This window comes from Clinocottus analis, unplaced genomic scaffold (assembly GCF_023055335.1).
Source record: "Clinocottus analis isolate CAN_PGR_092001 unplaced genomic scaffold, fCliAna1.0.p SCAF_15, whole genome shotgun sequence".
Classification (NCBI taxonomy): domain Eukaryota; kingdom Metazoa; phylum Chordata; class Actinopteri; order Perciformes; family Cottidae; genus Clinocottus; species Clinocottus analis.
In genome coordinates this window covers 14,323,084-14,340,502 of record NW_027175876.1, presented here as the reverse complement: position 1 = coordinate 14,340,502, position 17,419 = coordinate 14,323,084, and the positions used below count along the sequence as shown (strand labels likewise).

General features: G+C 44.1%; 3 protein-coding genes across 4 annotated transcripts in view; all 3 read right to left on the bottom strand.

The window, feature by feature from the left end:
* rev3l (REV3 like, DNA directed polymerase zeta catalytic subunit) overlaps positions 1 to 4,324 on the bottom strand; it is a 58,768-nt gene extending 54,444 nt beyond the window's left edge. The window contains exon 1 of the mRNA XM_068576556.1: positions 3,700 to 4,324. Coding sequence (XP_068432657.1) covers positions 3,700 to 3,838 — 139 coding nt within the window. The 5' untranslated portion in view covers positions 3,839 to 4,324. The remainder of the gene's footprint in view (positions 1 to 3,699) is intronic.
* Positions 4,325 to 8,817: 4,493 nt separating this feature from the next.
* Positions 8,818 to 13,602, bottom strand: traf3ip2a (TRAF3 interacting protein 2a). Of its 2 annotated transcripts, none has more exons than XM_068577368.1 (8): positions 13,546 to 13,602; positions 12,953 to 13,450; positions 10,709 to 10,987; positions 10,528 to 10,616; positions 10,374 to 10,442; positions 10,186 to 10,290; positions 9,694 to 9,768; positions 8,818 to 9,419 (listed from the first exon to the last, which is right to left on the bottom strand). In XM_068577368.1, the coding sequence occupies exons 1-8, from the start codon at positions 13,559 to 13,561 to the stop codon at positions 9,273 to 9,275; spliced, it is 1,278 nt and encodes a 425-aa protein (XP_068433469.1). In that variant the 5' UTR covers positions 13,562 to 13,602; the 3' UTR covers positions 8,818 to 9,272. The 2 variants fall into 2 exon arrangements, with proteins under 2 accessions (XP_068433469.1, XP_068433470.1); XM_068577369.1 differs by having other exon boundaries at positions 12,962 to 13,450.
* Positions 13,603 to 15,171: 1,569 nt separating this feature from the next.
* On the bottom strand, positions 15,172 to 17,257 carry LOC137785973 (probable G-protein coupled receptor 139). The gene is made up of 3 exons (XM_068577551.1): positions 17,167 to 17,257; positions 15,284 to 16,300; positions 15,172 to 15,179 (listed from the first exon to the last, which is right to left on the bottom strand). The coding sequence occupies exons 1-3, from the start codon at positions 17,255 to 17,257 to the stop codon at positions 15,172 to 15,174; spliced, it is 1,116 nt and encodes a 371-aa protein (XP_068433652.1).
* Positions 17,258 to 17,419: the final 162 nt, after the last annotated feature.

The window sequence follows — 17,419 nt, the reverse complement described above, 5'->3', positions numbered from 1 at the left end:
TGACAACAGAAGCTTTAGACAGGCAAAATCCTGTCACACATCCCTTCCTCTGATTTCACTTCTAAAAAGCCCTGACAAGAAGCCGACCCTCTATCTGTGTGCAAACCACCACAGAATGAGGAATAGTGTGAAGCAGCCATCGCCCAGCGCAGCTCCGCCTTAGTCTGGTAAACCTGCATGTCGCTAAAATTGCATCAGACAACACCAAACACTCCCAGGAACAAAACTATATTACTTATTTGTTTTACGTTATAAACAAAAAGCAAATCCAGAGCCTTCAAATCAACAAATCGGCATCTCACTCGATTCCAATGTGATTAGAAGCAGTCGGAATAGCAGACTGGGAGAGAGAGGGAGAGAGAGCGAGGAAAGTTAAGGGGACAATGACCTTCTGTCTAATGAGCCACAGAGTCCTTTTGAATTCCCCTATTATCCTATTAATGGATCCGGGAGGAATTCCTTCAGATGGCGTTAAGAGCTCCCCTGGAGAGAGCTCAACCTGGGGGGTGAGTGGGTTGCGGGAGAGAGAAAGGAGGCCCCTTTGCTTTAACTCCTCCATACGCTTCATGCCCGGCCCCCTCTCATTCAGGTCAATTGGTCATGCACTTCTTCCCTCTCCCTCTCCCCCTCAATGAACACTCGAGTGCACATGTCCGAGCAATGGAACCAAAATTGGTACGGCTCCCGCTGCCGCGGGGTCCCAGAGGGAAACTGTCAGCGCACCCCGGGGCCAAGCTTGCTGGGATCAGCGGGTGGAGATCAATGCTGTCAAAACCTGAAATAAAGGGTTACAGCCGCCTTGAGCACAACTCTTAGCCGTGCGAGGAAAAAAGACCCAAAGTTGACCTCCCTGGGAGATATATTTTCCCACCACAGTCCGTTAATAGATGCTGATTTTCACAACAAAGGGATCTCGCCCCCTCCCTTCTTTTATTGCAGAGATGGATGCATGTACAGTAATGTGTGCAGCACAGGCAAGGCCAGCCTCCGAATGCTAACAAAGAGAGGAGAGGGGGGAGAGGCAGGAAGCTTGGTTTAGAATTACACAGGGCTGATTGGTGGGAGTGTGCATGGCTTGGGTCAGAGAAGGACAGGGACTATGAAGCCTGGGGTTGCAGGCAGAGCCACATGGCGCAGATGCGCCGTTGACCGGGGTGAACGCAGTGACGAGATAAGAGCAGACACACATTAAGCAGAGCAGCTCGAGTTCCTGCCCTCGGGGCAGACAATAGAAATGACTGCGGAGGGCGAATGGGAAATATTGCAAAGTAACTCCTTTTCAGTGGGCGTGGACTGTTCCTAAGCTCCAGGGAGAGAGAAAAAAAGTGTGCCTCTATGTGTTCCAGATGGTGATGTAATTTTATTTCTGGAAACGCAGAGCTAACTCGGGACTCCGGCTCGCCCCGAGTAATACGTGAGCTGAGCAAGAGCAGAGTCAAAACTACGAGAACCTGCAAGGAGTACACACACGCGCTGCAGACACACTACTTTATCATTACTGCAAACCAAAGTCTGACTTAAAGCACATTTATACCAAAGGAACAAGGCCAACTACTGTGTTTGTGTACATACTCGTTTTGTGCACACTGGCTCATTATATATATCTTTTTCAAAAGGTACACTACACATCTCTTATAACCCGCTAGAATTGTGCGGCGGTGTCAGTATCTGTAGAGGACCTGTCCTCTGGCCGTAGTTTCCTATTTTGCTGTGGACAGAGTGTTTCTGGCCATCAAACCTTGGGCAGGAAGCGAGGAAATCGCTGGATATAACGAGGCGGACCAAGCTGGGTTAGGGTTGCTAAAACCAAACAAATATGTTATTGATGATGTGACATTTTTGTGAGGGAAAACTGTTGGTGATGTCAAATGTAGGAGATGGTTATTGAATAAACTATTGGAACTAACAAAGGGCAACCAGCTGCCCTAAATGCAAAGTCACCACGACCCAGAGTCTAAACCACTACAATTATGAGACAAATCTTCCTTTAAAGTGGACAAGAGATAAAATGATGTTGATATAAACTATGTGATGGGCAGACAGGTAATCTCTATAGTCATGTATTGTCCTTTATATTTTTGTAAATTTCAATGATATTTGGGGTTTAGTTAGTAATTCCAACACAATTTCCAAAAGCCAAGGTGACATTTTCAAATTGTTTTCAAGTTCTTCTGTTAGCACACAAAAGAAAGACACCAAATCAACCATATGTTTTAGATGGCAGAAAAAAACGTCATAGTGTGTGTGGGGCAACCTCATATGCACAACTGTATGCGAGCGTGAAAGTTTATAACAGACCCAAATTAGACCTGACACCCTAACCCTGACCCACAGTACCCTCCAAATCCTTTAATCCTTACTGAGCTATACCCTGTTGGACGCTGCTCTGGGTCATCCCAGGGAGGATACACCCCCCACAACTATCACCAACTGTCGAGCCCTGATTTTTTTTTTTTAAATACACAGTCACTGTACTGCAATGGTGTTTTCACCTGGTAAATCGGGTTGAGGAGAGGGCACGGCAGTCGCATGAGGATTTGGCTGAGTTTTAATGCCCTACCATTGTGCAGGAAATTATTCCATTGTTTAGAGCCGTGGGGATTAAGGTACCCAGAGTCATCGACTGTAATGGGTTTATTAGAGAGCAGTGCATGTGCCAGATCTCAAATAAAAACACAAATACACTATTGTATGTATATTTATGCGCATATATATATATATATATATATATATATATATATATATATATATATATATATATATATATATATATATATATAATAATACAGTACAGTAATCTGTCTATATAAAAAGGTATTGCACTGTCAGCTTCCATTGCAACACAGTGAATGTTCTCATGTACATCAACATTACATCCTGCATATTAATGTGCCGTCATGATGTCCTCTCATACTGTACCGTTTTCCGTCTGCTATTATAGACCCCCCCCCCCACACCCATTTCAGTCTCTGCCTTGAATCGTGCTGCAGTCCCTCCAGTAAGCCGACGCGCCCGCCCCCTCCCCGCGCGAGCACACGGCAAAGTTTTGCATATCGCGGTCGTTTTTACTGGAAAAATAAATAAATAAATAAAATAAAGCTCGGAGAGGGGCAGCACGATGCAGTCTAGACTGTCCACACTCCACAGGTTGCTGTCAACACAATAGAACCGGCATATAACAGGGAATGCACGAACTGTCCCTGAACGCCACATGTGGCAGGTTAGGGACACAAGTGGAGCCCTCACAGACCAGCGCTGTGTTCTCCCGCCTCAAACCTTTCCTCCATCACCATGCCACTACGGAGCGAAAACAAAGCAGAAAGCCGTGTGAGGAGGAGGAAAAGGAGGAGGGAGCAGCAGCAGAAGGACTCCCACCGCTGCGGGCAGACCCGTATGCAAAGCAACAGCGGTGCAAACCACGTTAGTACAATGTGTCAACACCCTACATCATCTTCCTGTTGACATTTTGTATACGAGACCCGTTAAGCTTCCTCTAACAGCTTGCTGCTGTTTGCGTCCAAACAGCAGCACGTAACATGCCGCGTGCTGCAAAAAGCACGGCCACCATTAGCTTCCTTTAAATCATGAAGTATAAACACACACACACACACACACACACACACACACACACACACACACACACACACACACACACACACACACACACACACACACACACACTGAAGAAAGGAGGTTCACCTGCAGGTGTTGCTCCAAATATCCGGACCACCGGCACTTTCTTCACGCCGCTCTCCCTGAATTCAGAATGGCAGACGTCCAGGTCTTTAATAGGACTCGCCAGATAGAAGTCCGCGGTGACGATACGCACGGCGAACATGACTGCCGCGTCCGCCAGAAGAACCCCAAAACTACCGTTAGGAGTCCATGCGACGAGGGCGCCTCTGTGGCCAGCCGACGGCGGCCGAGGGGAGCGCTGTCACGACGGTAGGGACGAGGACAGAAAGCGGAGGGGAAGCCCGGTTGTGTCCCATGAAAAAAAGACGTGAACAAAGATTCCCCGCGGTTCCAGCGCGCCCCGAAGTGCCGCCGTCTGAGGGTTCAGTCGCGGCGAGGAATTACCGGACGCTCCGCAGTTGTCAGGTCCATGTTGTACTTGTAATTGTGGCAGTCCCGTGCGTTTAGCTCTCTCTCTCTCTTACTCTGTGGTGTTTTTGTTTATCAGCCAGGAAGACGTTCCCCGGGCTTCCGGTATGTGGCGTTATCTGTCCAAATCACGCCTCAGAACTAGTCCCAGCCAGCCCCGCTGGATCAGACAACCACTCTGATGTGCTCCCTCTGCTTCCATAACAGGCTAGCCGCGTTAGCCGACATATGACGCGAGGTAAGCTGGCGAGAAGGCACACGGGTAGCACTGCCGACTGTGGTTTTTCAGAATAAAAGCAGCGTCGATAAGTCCCCGGCGCAGTAACACAGAAGCACATAGCGACGGGTTTACTTTGGAAATACTTTTGCGTCTGGCATGTTTGTTTATGGCCAGCAGTGATAGACTGTGACTTCATCGACTGCCGGATAACCACGATGACTTCAGTGCGCTGACATTTGTTTCACCAGCACAGAGACCGTTTACATTCGTCTTGCACGACTCCCTTCGACTTTGTTGCTGAAAGGGTAGGGCGGAATAAACAGGTTGTATTTTTTGGCGTTCGCTATAAACGGTGAGAGTAAAAAACGACAAGAACCCCCCCCCCCCACACACACACTCTAGTAATATCCGGAATTGTGAGTGTTTGATATTTCAAAATAAGAGCATACAAATTTGAACAATGAAAATTAAATATTCATTCACAAACAGGTTTTAGGTTTTCACGGCTCACATACAAAGGAATTTGTATTGACAGTTTGCCACTCGTCACAATACACACAGTAAGATAAAAGAAAAACAAGGACTGCAAGTCAAGACTCTTATATAAAAAATAAATCCACAAAATAAGAAGTTAAAATATCTGTTAATTAAAAGATGAGGACGGAATGTGAAAAAATAGTGACCAACAAATGGGCAAATGTTCAATTGACATGAAAGCTAAAGAACAATTTTAAGACAAAACATAAAGTGCCTAAGTATGAGGACGAAGAGCATGCCACTCACATGACCACAATCACACTTCTTGTTATTCATGGAAAAGAAAAGTCAGTTGGACAGAAGCTCCACTCAGAATCCATTAAAAGACCCTAAAAGCCTAGTTATTGATCCATTTTGTTACGCTATGTATCAATTCAAACCTGCACAGGAAGCATAGGCTTTTCAGACCTGTGTGTGTAATATGATACTATGCCCAACTCCTTAGACTTCACTCACGCACGCCTGGTGGGAAAGTGCTTTTAGATCATCAATAATAAAATTAAAAAGGGATATGTCTGTAAGTATCATTTTCAACAATGCAAGTACTTACAATTTAGTGAATATCAAGCAATGCTGCACCAAGCAGGAGCTTTAAACCGATGCCATTGGCGAACCTTTATTTTGTAACAAAATCCGTTTTCAGGTGGAAACAGGAAACAGCATTGTGGGACTTCCCGCAACGCTTGACGATATTTCACCTCATTTGCCTCTGCAGCATAAACAATAATAATAAGGATCAGATCAAGAAGTTGGAAAGCATCATATACCCATTGGTGAGGAGTGCACTTATCAAAAACTCATTGGCTGATGTGTTTCCTGTGATAGAGGGGGAGATACAAGAAAACATAAAAAATTAAACAGAAATTTAAAAAAAAATCTGTTTATATAGGAATATTACATTGATACAAAATGATTCAACTACATTCAAATACAGTGAGATGAATATAAGGCAACCACAGCTTACTTCTGAAATAATTATATAATTTATATTTGTTATTGACGAGTGCTGTAGTGATGTTTAATGAAGGCAGCTTATAAGGACAGCACAATCAATATTTTAGACAAATCAAAACAGTCTTATCCTTTATCTCCTCTTCAGGGTCATAGCCACCTTTGAGTACCATGTGTGCGCTGCTTTTTCACATTGTGGAACTGTACGTCACTAAATAAAATGACCTGTTATGACCTCTGGGATAATCGTGTCCTAATGTAACTTTACAATCACAAACTGGCGACCCTGGGACATTCAAAAGGGACCCATGACTTTAATAGGTATGTGGACAATGAAAGGGGCTTCTGAGCAGTTTCCAGAACTGAAGTGCTGGACCATTCAAATGGTGAATAATGCAATTCTTGCAGTTTTTGATGTGTCTCTCGAGGCCTTTCTGACGATTTAAACAACACAAAAAGGAGTGGTCAAACAGTTAAATTCCACACCAAATCTGTGTCACCAATGGTATCAAACCCCCCGAAATTGCTTTTTTAAGACCCAATACGGCATGTGAATAGTCGTCATCTACTTCCATTATAATGTTTCTTAGCCCTTAAATTATATATAAACATAATGTTTATTGCTGATTGATGACTCGATAAACTTACATCTTCCAGATGATTCAGACCACTTCTATGTGGCATTAATGCACCGTTAAGCTACATCTCCTCCTCACATCCCCTGTCCAAAAGACAAATATGTCGACGTGGGTCTCTGAGTTAAAGTCAGACTTTAACTGAACACTTTATCAATCACAACTTTGGGTTTTTTCCCCCCAAAAAAACTGTCAGAGTCTCCAAACACACTGTTTTCTTTCTCCCCAGCACCCGATTGGTGACGCCCGTCTGCCTCCCACACATCTCTGTTCTGTTCAGTATTCCACTCAGTTGCTGTAATGGCCCATACATGGCGGAGAGCAGCGTATCTTCTCTCCACTGAAGGAGCCATAACCCCTCTCCAAACAGCTGGTTCGATCCGGTTCATGCTGGGGACATCGCTGTCGGGGATGAAAAATGTCTAATTAGCCTTTTTCATCGAGATGGATGGGGAACCTCTGTCTGCTTGAGTGTGTGCCGACCTTGAGCGAGAAAGCCTGACCCTCTTAATGAGCCCATCAGCAGGAATCTGCTTACGTTTGCCAGCAAGCACACCCGAAGTCTATGAGTGCATCAAAACTCACCGACTTATTGTATATGCCGTATTTAATGCAGTGTTTGGTCTAAAGTGCTTTACAGTACACTAAGCGCATACATTTTTAGTGCGGATGTCCTCAATCTAAGGGGGAAAAGTGATATTTCATGCTCACTTCCATCATGAAAACCCATCTGTGTTCCCTGCAGTAAAGTGAGGCACTCAAAGGATCGCCCAGAAATACAAAAGTAGACCACGTCTTGTCAGTGAAGACTGGCAGGGGTACGCAGAGGTCTGATCCCACAAACTAGTCATGTCCAGACAAAATCCAAGTGTATTCAGGGTGACCGAGCATTTGACCAAAAACAAAAGAAACAAACTCCAAACTCATGGTCCTCTTCCTTGATTTTTCCATGAACTTCCAACCGTATCCTAAGCAAGCGGCGAAATTAAGCCAGCAACACTTCAGTGCCCACAACTGCAGTTCCTCAAATGGCCACTTGAGGCTGGCTCCGGAATCGAGTCAATAGTGGGAATTAACTTTTGGTTTAAGGCCTGAAAGTAAGGTCCATGGTTAACACAAGCGTCAGAGATTTCAGCTGTGTGTTTTGCAATACAAAATACTTGTATACAATGTTTAACATCTCACTCATGAGAAAATGTGCCACCCCTGCAGCTCAACAATGAACAGTTTTGGTCTCTGTAGATAAGAAACTGTACAGGAAGTACATTTATGGCTTTGGTGGCTTCACCATTGGCCCACCTCTTTGTTCATCTTTGGAGTTCGGCTGTGCAATAACTCAATATTTTACACCGTCTGCAAACACCATCTTAAACTTACCCGGTGGACTTTGCGTAGTTGTCAGAAGAATAACAACGATAATGTCAAGCCGTGAAACTCTGCTCGTGTGATGTAGCGGGCCGTACCTGGGAGGGAGATGGTAACCTTGCCTCTATGACTTTTTCACCTCCTCCCACAACGGTTGCTGTTTGGGTCTGAGAGCTGATGGACTCCATACTTTCACTGCAGTGACGACAACAGGACGGATACGTCTCAGGGCCTGTGGCAAAATTATGTAGGCAGTATTTTTTTACGAGGGCCTTTTTTGAGGTTGGGAGGGGGATCTGAGGCTTGTTGCTTTGGACTCACCAGATAAGGCAGACTCAAGTGGCGTGAAAGTCCTGGAACAATAACAAACAGAGGATTTATTGGTGCTGGCGGCCCTGGTGTTTACAGACAGAACCGTCCTGCTGGAGCTGATATGAGGAACACTTGTACCATCGTCTGTGCTCCGATGAGGAAGTTAAGCGGGCAGTGTGAGGGGTCCAACATATTTAGTAGGTCGTAAGTGTTCAACATACGTTTCGGTTGCAATACTTCCTGTGCCCCGTCAACAGGTCTTTTCTCACGATGTGACTCTCATGACACTCAAAAACTCCTTTTGATAAATAAATTAGATTTACTCACCAGCTTGTTAAAACAATGGCATTTATTCAAAAGTAAGATGAAACCAGAATGTCAATACTATAATGGAATATTGGAGGAAAGTGTAACCAATGAGTTATTATTTGGCATATGCTGCCCCCTACTGGTGAGATATCAGCTCAAGAAATACAATGTGTAATTGTCATTGGAATATATATATATATATATATATATATATATATATATATATATATATATATATATATATATATATATATGTGTATATGTATGTATTAATTTACAGTGTTGATTATGATCTATTCAAGAATAAAACCCTTTTTTTTTAAAGCAAATATAAATAATGTATTTTATTTTTTATCATCTTATTATAATATATTCTGCCTAGGCTTAAATGAAATAATACAACATGAAGAAAGTAATTTAATGAATAAGTCTGTAATGATGATTTTGAAATTACATTTTAAAGTGGCGTTGCAAAATTAAAACAAGCGCTATGCGTGTTGCTGACTCTTTTTCTTTTCCTATGAAAGCAGCTGAACGAGCTCCAAAAGTTGCGAGATCTGCAGAGAAAGCTTTTATTATTTTATTTTCTATAAGAGCATTTGATTTACCAAATTGCTGTTGGGATGTAGCCTCATAAGAATTTCAAAAGAAAAATATCACAGAATGTTGTTTTTTCCTGCTTATCCTTTTCCGTTCCGCGATACATTCGTTTTCTGCTTTGACTTTAACTAAAGGTTCAAGGTTCGTCCTCCTCGAGGTGGATGAGTTGCTCGAGAGTGAAAACAAAAAAATGCTTATTTTCCACACGTGTGTCTATCCTTTTTTTTTTTTAGATTTTCTCAGAGTGGACGAACGGTGAGAGTGAGGCTCGGCCCCCGCTGGGGGATGATGTAGCGCTCCTCCCTGAGCAGGCGCAGCAGCAGGTCCTGGGTGTCCCGGGGCCAGTGGTAGATCCTGGTGCTCTGGAGCCAGTTGGGGACGTGTCTCTGCAAACAGACGGACACACAGCAGGACAGTGTTAGAATGCTAGAACCTAAACGTGCACCTCCTAATTTACCCAAAAAGTGAGATATGAGCAAAGTGAGATGTGTACAACGAGGATTGTTGAAATCCAACAACTACAAACATCTTCTGTTTCTTATGTTCTTTCTACGTTTAAAAACTCCACTGCTACAATTCCTGGACTTTAATGGAGAGGCCTCTTATCACATGTGGGCCGTATGTTTTTTGTACGATTGCTCTTCATCGCTCATCACTTGCCTTGAATGCGTTTGGAAACAACACGGGTACCAGTCTGAAGTTCAGGCAGCCTTGTTGGATGAACTCATTTTGGATCTGTGACGAGAGGAACACATGATTATCAGGGTTCTCCATAAGCTCACCGCCCGGGTTAGGAGTAGCGAGTTCATAAAAACAGTAAATATGAGGTCAAAAGAATACTTTTTCTTCTTTTTTAAGAGTGAATCGCTGCAAACACGAAGCTTCTTGAGCCCACAGTCAAACATGCACACAGAACATATTCAGCCGATGGGTCAAGTAGCATGTGAGATAGACACAGAAGGTGCACAAAACACACACACATACACACACAACAGGCTTTACAGAGAGTTGCCTTGAGCACTATTGAGCAGCCGGTTGCTTCAGCACTTGTGTCGCACAAACACTGTGGGAACAATGATAAAATGCCCTCATGACACAAACCTGCCAGAATGTGACATTTCCCACAGTCCTCAGTTGTTGACGGCTGCTCACCTGATTGTAAATGTACTTGGTGTGCAAGCCGTGCTCGTCGTCTCCATGTCCCTCCACGTCCTCCCTGTACTTGGGGCTGATGACCACGATGATGAGCACCGATTTCTGTGAAATGACAGCACACCGTCGGCTGTTTGCAGAAGACTTCTATCACAAAGTTCTGATTCAGACTCGACGGCCCGACTTACGTCATTCAAAAAGCGGTCCATCCATTTGTTGATGCCCATTCTTCGGATCGGATTGTCAAAGATGTCAATCTGTCAGCAGACAAGCACGTTAAGTGTGAGTGTTCGTACGGAAAGACACCGAGATGCAAAAAAAGGTGACGAAGACATGACTTACTGCCGGGTTGAACCCCTGATCAGTCAGAAATTTGGTAAAAGGAAGGATTTCTGCGGCTGTGTCCACTGAATACGTGATAAAAATGTTCCCTGTCAACAAGAAAGTCATTTAAATATTTTTATCCATGCCATTACACTTCCTACAATCAAGAGCCCAGGTGCATGCAGGGACACTGACGTACTGTACTCCTCAGACAGGCTGATGGTCCTCCGGATCTCCCTCGTGGTCGGCGCGGGAGCGGCCTGGAGGGAGCGGCACACGTCGACCTCGTGCATCACTTCTCGAGGAGGGCCCACGTGTTGAGGCACGGACCCATAGCGAGTATTTGGAGTATATTTAGGTTGCAGCTGACCGTGGGGGGTCAGCTGTTGATAATGATAATTATCATTGTGACGTGGAACATTTGCTGGAGGGCAGCACGCACACTGTCGGACACGACTCCCCTGCATTGGATTGGGGCCTGCAGAGAGAAGCAATCATTTAAAAATAAATAAATAAATGCTTAAGAGTTTCCAATTCACCAATAATGAGGTCATGCAAACTCACCACAAACATGGTCGGGGAAGTAACTTTTATAACAAAAGAAATCTATTACATGCGTATGGGATCTGTGCATGGTATCGTTTGTCCTACTTCTGTAACACAGCAGATTTACTTTCCTGTAGGTCAACATTAGTCAATAATATTCCAATATGACCTACTCCTACTACTCCTACTCCTCCTCCTCATACTACTACTCCTACATAGAGGGGGTTAACCCTCATGTCACCAGGATCTGGGGCTGCACCAACGAATCGATAAAAATCGATTATCAAAAAAGTTGGCAACCAATTTCATTATCGATTCGTTGTGTCGCGCGATTATTACGCCGCTCAATAAGTCGCGGAGATGTTTGAGTATTGAACAAAACAGTTGAGCGGAGCGCCGCAGACTGAAGGTCCAGGAGCTTCTGCAGCGCGCTGTATCTTCTCGTATGTCACTGCATAGTCGCGTTGCCTGTACAATAACTTAACAGCTAGGCTAACCGTTGTCGTTATCTCGCTCGCTAGTCGTTCATTCCTTGTGTTTGAGCCGCGCTGTTGGGTTAAATGACGTCTTCGTTCTAAAATACAGCGGAGGCTTCAAGAGAAGCAACGCGTAAATATCTCCTCTGAGGTGCAGAACGCAGACCTGAGTTCAACAGTCCGATACAATGTGGCTTCATGCAGAGGAAGTGTTGCTGGGATTTGTAGTTCGATATCTAATGAACAACCTGTTTAGGTAAATTGCTGTCCGTAAGTTATCCGTTGGTACATTGAGTGTTACTTCTGGAATCTCTTTTTCTCTGAGTTCTTAGTGTGCGAGTGTGTGTCTGTGCATGTGTGTAAGTGTGCATGTATGTGAGTGTGTGTGTCTGCATGTGTGCGTGAGTGTGCATGTGTGTGAGTGTGTGCGTCTGTGAGTGTAGAGAACAAGTTCTGACAAATCCTGTTAAGTTTTCTGATTTGTATTTCTTTATTTTTTTATGAATTATTTATTGTTAATAATAGTTTAATAATAATGAATTTGCAGTTGGTTCTGTTTTGTAATAAAAGGTTGCAATTTAATGCTTAATCGATTAATTGAAAAAAGAATCGACCGATTAATCGATTATTAAAATAATCGTTAGTTGCAGCCCTACCAGGATCCTCGTTGTAAGAGATCGGTAAGGACCATCGCTGCAGACGAAGACATACATTGAACGTTTGACCGAGGGTGGAAAGAAAAGCTTTGCTCTAAAATATGTTTTTTGACGCATTGTATGAAGAGAATACTGAGCTAGTGAACGCGAGTCGCCGGGAACATAGACGTGCCAAAAACAATATATTATTTATTGTGGATAATCCACAGACCTGAAAGGTGAACACCATTGACAAACTTACATTCACTGTCATTATCATGGGGCAAAAAACTCTGAGACAAATATAAAAATAAAACAATCTGCAGGAATATAAATGCTACTAAAAGTAAGAGAGAACATATGTCTTTGTGTAATTTGACCCTATAATTAGTTTAGATATTGTCCCTTCATTAATGCAATCTAAAATAATAATGAAATATTAGATGAAACTTCAGCCACCAACCAAACAAGAACAATCAAAAAAATAAAAAAAAGGTTCCCCAACACTGACAGTAAAGGCCTTGGCACACCAAGTCTGTGGTTTTAGTCTGAAATTCTTGCACAACTAAAAACAAATACATTTAAAAGGGACTAGCACTACCCGCTGCATCCACAAAATGAATTTTGTTTGGTCTCATATTGCAAATAGTCACAACAAATCAAATAATAAAAACGTCTCAAACTCAACAGGCTTAATGGGGTTACGGTTTTAGATAAATAAAAACATACAAGGATTTGGTGTGCAGTGGCCTAAACACCAACACATAATATGTAAATAACACTGACCGTTCATACATGCTGCTGGGTATTGTGGTGGGACATAATGGGTGCAGTTCCCTTCAGACTTGAGAGAGAAAGGACGCTCCAAGAATTCCGCCTCCTGCACAGAGTGACCATGGGGCCACTCTGAAGTGCCAGCGAAGCCTCCGCTGTGGTCCCCCACAGGACCACATTCATACAGAAGCGCCTGCTCTCTGATACCATGAAGCCAAGCACCTGCAGGGAAGAGGCTGGTCGTCTGTCCCGGACGCGCGGGGGTGACGCAACAAGGTTGGGGGGCAACGCGACAGGCAGCTCCGGGATCCTGCTGGTGCCGTCCCCCCAGGAGCCCCCACGGGCCATCGCTGTGCGCGGGCCCCCCGGCTTGCCCATAGCCTTGTTTCTGCGGGCTGGTTTCTGTAGGGCTACTGCACTGTTTGCAAGCGGGCGGCCAGTTCAAGTCCAGACTGGAGGATGTCATGCTCTCATCCGTCTCAACAGGAACCCTCTGGTGCGGGCAGGGCCCTGACAACAGGAGCGAACGGAAAAAAAGTGGTTCACTTGGAAAGACTCTTTGATCGGATTTATGACCGCTACCCGATGAGGTGTATTAGTCTTACCTTTGGAAGAGTCCATCTTGTCACTGAGTGTCTGTTGCCTCTGGTAAAGTTGAAAATGAAAACACTAAAGGAATGTAATAGAGCGCGACAACTTAAAGAGACAGTACCTTACATGTGCACACCGAGAGGTAAATGTGTAGTCTTAGCTGAGAGATTCAAAGTCCACTTTTAAAGTCGCCATCAAGAAGTAAAAATCAGGTTCACGATTGAAAATGCACATCTTACAGAGTAAATGGGTGATAACAAAGTGAATGAGCGTGATCAAGTATAAACAGTTCTCAGGAGTAGTATTACACATTCTTGTTTGTTCCTCTCGGAATAGGTGTGACACAGCGTTTACCTTCAGAGGTGCGTTTGAGTGCAACAAATAAACACGATCGCTGCAAACTAGTACAAAGGTCAAAATCCCGGATCTAAAAGGTATGTCTCCTTAACAAAAACACCTAAAAAGTTTTCAGTGTTTTCCGTACACATTTACATATAGAGATTAAAGCAGAACTCTGAGTTACCACACCTACCTCCTCTTCGGTCTGCTTATCCCTCAGCACAGCACAAACCTGTTCTAAGGGAAACAGGAAATATTCCCACTATGCAAAGCAGAGAGAGGCCTCGTGACCCTTTTATGCAAATTATGCAGGACATTAAATAATGCAACTGGCTTTCTGCATCCTTACAGGGTTAACTGTAACTTTGAGAAGCGGCAGGAAAGATTTACATCCAGACCCTATAAACGAGCACATGTAAATCTTCTAGCAATACATTTGTCTCAACAGGAGACGAATATATTGCTACATTCACATGTGTGAATGTAGCAATATATTCGTCATAAAGTACACAATTGATTTAACGTGTACATAAATAGCACCGCAGCGCTGCTTATATGTATTAGATTTTTTATTTGGAACAAATCATTAAGCTATTTAATGTCTTGTGGCGAGTTTGGGATGACATTTACGAGGCTATAAAACAGGTCTGGTTGCTTTCTTCATCCGCATTCATTTTACATATTTCACCTGATGGACAACACAGTCAGGTGAGCAACTCTGGGAGGTTGAATTTGACGATATATGCTAATGTGATAGTGCTAACACACTCATGATGACAAATGCTAACATGCAGATGTTTAGCAGGTATAAGGTTTAACATTTTCCCAGATGCGAGCATGCTAATCAATACTAAACACAAATTGATGAGTCATTAGTTCAGCAGTTATTTAATCACAAACCAACAAGTACTGGATTCATTAAAATGTTCACCCAATGGTGGCACTAGAGGAAGAATGAAGGAGACCAAGTCATGAAGTTATATCATCTGGGAACCATGAATGCCTGTATTGACATTTGTGCCAATCTATGGACATTGGAAACTGTGTCACGAGAGAGGACATCAGCTGGAACAACACCGGGATTCATCCTCTGGGGTCCATGAACGTCGAAACTTCATTAGAACTGATCACATGGTTTTTGAGATACTTTAGTCTGGAATAAAAGGAATGGACCGATCATCCTTGCCGACCCTAGCTAGTCAGATTGCTGATAACAAAAACTAAATTCCAAATTTAGAGCATATCTGTGATTGTGGGGTTGCTGCCACACCACCCTTAAAATGGTGACGGCGGTTAGAAGCTTACAGCACTAACGGTACGAACAGTGCAAAAATCTGTCAAACTAAAATTTCCATGGTCACGGATTAATGTTTACTCTTCGAAGGTAAAGGTCTGATCGTTGTCCATTCTTACAGCTCCTTGCTACTGTCGGTTTGAGATCGGTGAGCACCACAGTCACTGGGTCACTGGATGGCAAGGACTTGTGACCTGCCACTGAGAAGACTTTCATGGTGGTGTGGGTGAGGACGGAGCCCAGCTCGAGGGCCTTGCTCTTACACGTCGCCATCTGGACCAGTTCCTGCCGGAAGCGCCGGCTGACCATGCAGTAGAGCAGGAAGTTGGTGGCGGAGTTGAGGTTCTGCAGCATGTTGGCCACGTCTCCGGCCACATTGATGGGGATGCTGTAGTCGTTCCTGTTGAAATTCTCACTGTTGTACTTGGTCCTGAGGATGCAGTATGTGACAAAGCGAGGCAGGCTGAGGACGACGAAGGACACAGAGACGGTGCCCAGCAGCAGGATGGTCCTCCTCAGCATGCCCCTGGTGCTCCTCCCATGCATAACTCGGCGCTCTTCCTTGGTGAAGAGGTTGGTGGCGCGATACAGATGGTGCCCAATGAGGTAGTTGAAGATGATGACCAACACGATGGGAATTCCCCCTGAGAGGAAGGTAGTTATCCACACAATAACTGTAGTGTACACTTCATTGTGGTAGTGACACCTGGGCAGCGTCATATTCACCCCGTCCACGATGAGGTTATCCTGTGTGACGGTGTTGATCCAGCCCAGTGGCACGGAGACAAGGTGCGAAATCAGGACGATGGCAACACAGGTCAGTTTAGTGACCCGGGCCTGGGAGAAGTGCTGCTTGGCCGCCGTGCTGCGAAGAACGAGGTAACGCTCGATGGTGAACACCACCACAATCCAGGAGGAGCTGTAGAGCGATCCATACTGCAGGAAGCCCAGGATGCCACACCAAGGATACGAGTGCCAGAAGGGCTGCAGTAGCCAAAAGGTGAGGGTCAGGTCAACAAGTATTACCCACACAAGGTACAAGGTGTCCACGAGGGCCAGACAGCTCAGGTAAACAATGGCTGTGTTGGACATCCCACATTTACGGAAGCAGATCATGTAGAATGTGAAGAGGTTGGCTGGAAGACAGAAACACTGATTCTCAGATAGATACATTTGCCCGCCTAGCGGTACTTTACACCACAGACTTTATAAATGAACTAATTGATTGCGTTCTGGCCATTGGCCAAAATAAGTTGAAAGCTGTTCTCGTTCCCAGGGAAAATACCGACCCTTTGTCACGGCCTTTGGCATATGATACCGACGCACAAGTAACTACAATGTAAACCCATCTTTGTCATTATTAGACGCTTACAGAATATGCTCCGTGAGAAAGATGATATTCTATAAATACTGAAAAAAAGATTGGTGGTTGACACCAGTGTTCTTGTTCCAAAGTATAGTTGAGCTATTTTCAAGTTACTTTATTTTTCCGTATTGGCTATTGCCAACAAAGTCTTTTAATGCCTCATGAATCAGTAATAATCAGTTTCAGTGTATAAATTACAGGACATTTTTGGTTTTGCCAGAATCTTTAGCCGAGCTCAAACACCAGAAGCAGGAGGAAACCATACTGTAATGCTCCTTCATTACCAGTTTTAAATGTTAAAAACATACATATGTATGACAAGACAGTGTTTGTTTCTGGAACTGGATTTTCTGTTTGTCAAAGTTGGGCTAACAATTTCCCTTCTTCCAGTGGTTTAGCTAAGCTAGACTAAACACTAAGCTAGGCTAAACACTTGTGGCCTTACTACATCTGCAAAGAACATCAACCTTATTCCCTGAATGGGGTTTTTGATGGCAGTGTGTATCTCATATTCATGGGACAAATTGCGCAAAAGGGAACTAATTAACAAAATATAATGTCATTAATAACTTGTAAACGCATGACGCATGTTCTGATTAAGCCGATGCAAGCGAAGACAAGAGAGAAGATACAAACCTGGAATGCCCATGACGCAAAGCAAAGGGTAGTAGATCTTCTGGATGTTGATGAGGGCGGTGGAGAAGACGGTAACGTTGGCTCCCTCCATAGTTTATTCACAGCCAGGCAACGGCTCACATACTAATACCTGCAATAAAGCCATTAGAGAGGTGGAGGAGCAGAAGAGTAACAGTAGACAAACACGGGTGATGGGCTTTGTTGCAGATTAGAGCAACTACTTATGACATATTTAGCTGAAAGTGGCATGAAT

Coding starts and splice junctions, on each gene's coding strand:
- traf3ip2a (XM_068577368.1), bottom strand. Junction 10,443..10,527: donor ATCAGGGGTTCAACCCGGCA/GTAAGTCATGTC, acceptor GTCTGCTGACAG/ATTGACATCTTTGACAATCC. Junction 9,420..9,693: donor TGTTTCCAAACGCATTCAAG/GCAAGTGATGAG, acceptor GTCTGTTTGCAG/AGACACGTCCCCAACTGGCT.
- LOC137785973 (XM_068577551.1), bottom strand. CDS start 17,257: ATGGAGGGAGCCAACGTTACCGTCTTCTCCACCGCCCTCATCAACATC. Junction 16,301..17,166: donor TTGCGTCATGGGCATTCCAG/GTTTGTATCTTC, acceptor TCTGTCTTCCAG/CCAACCTCTTCACATTCTAC.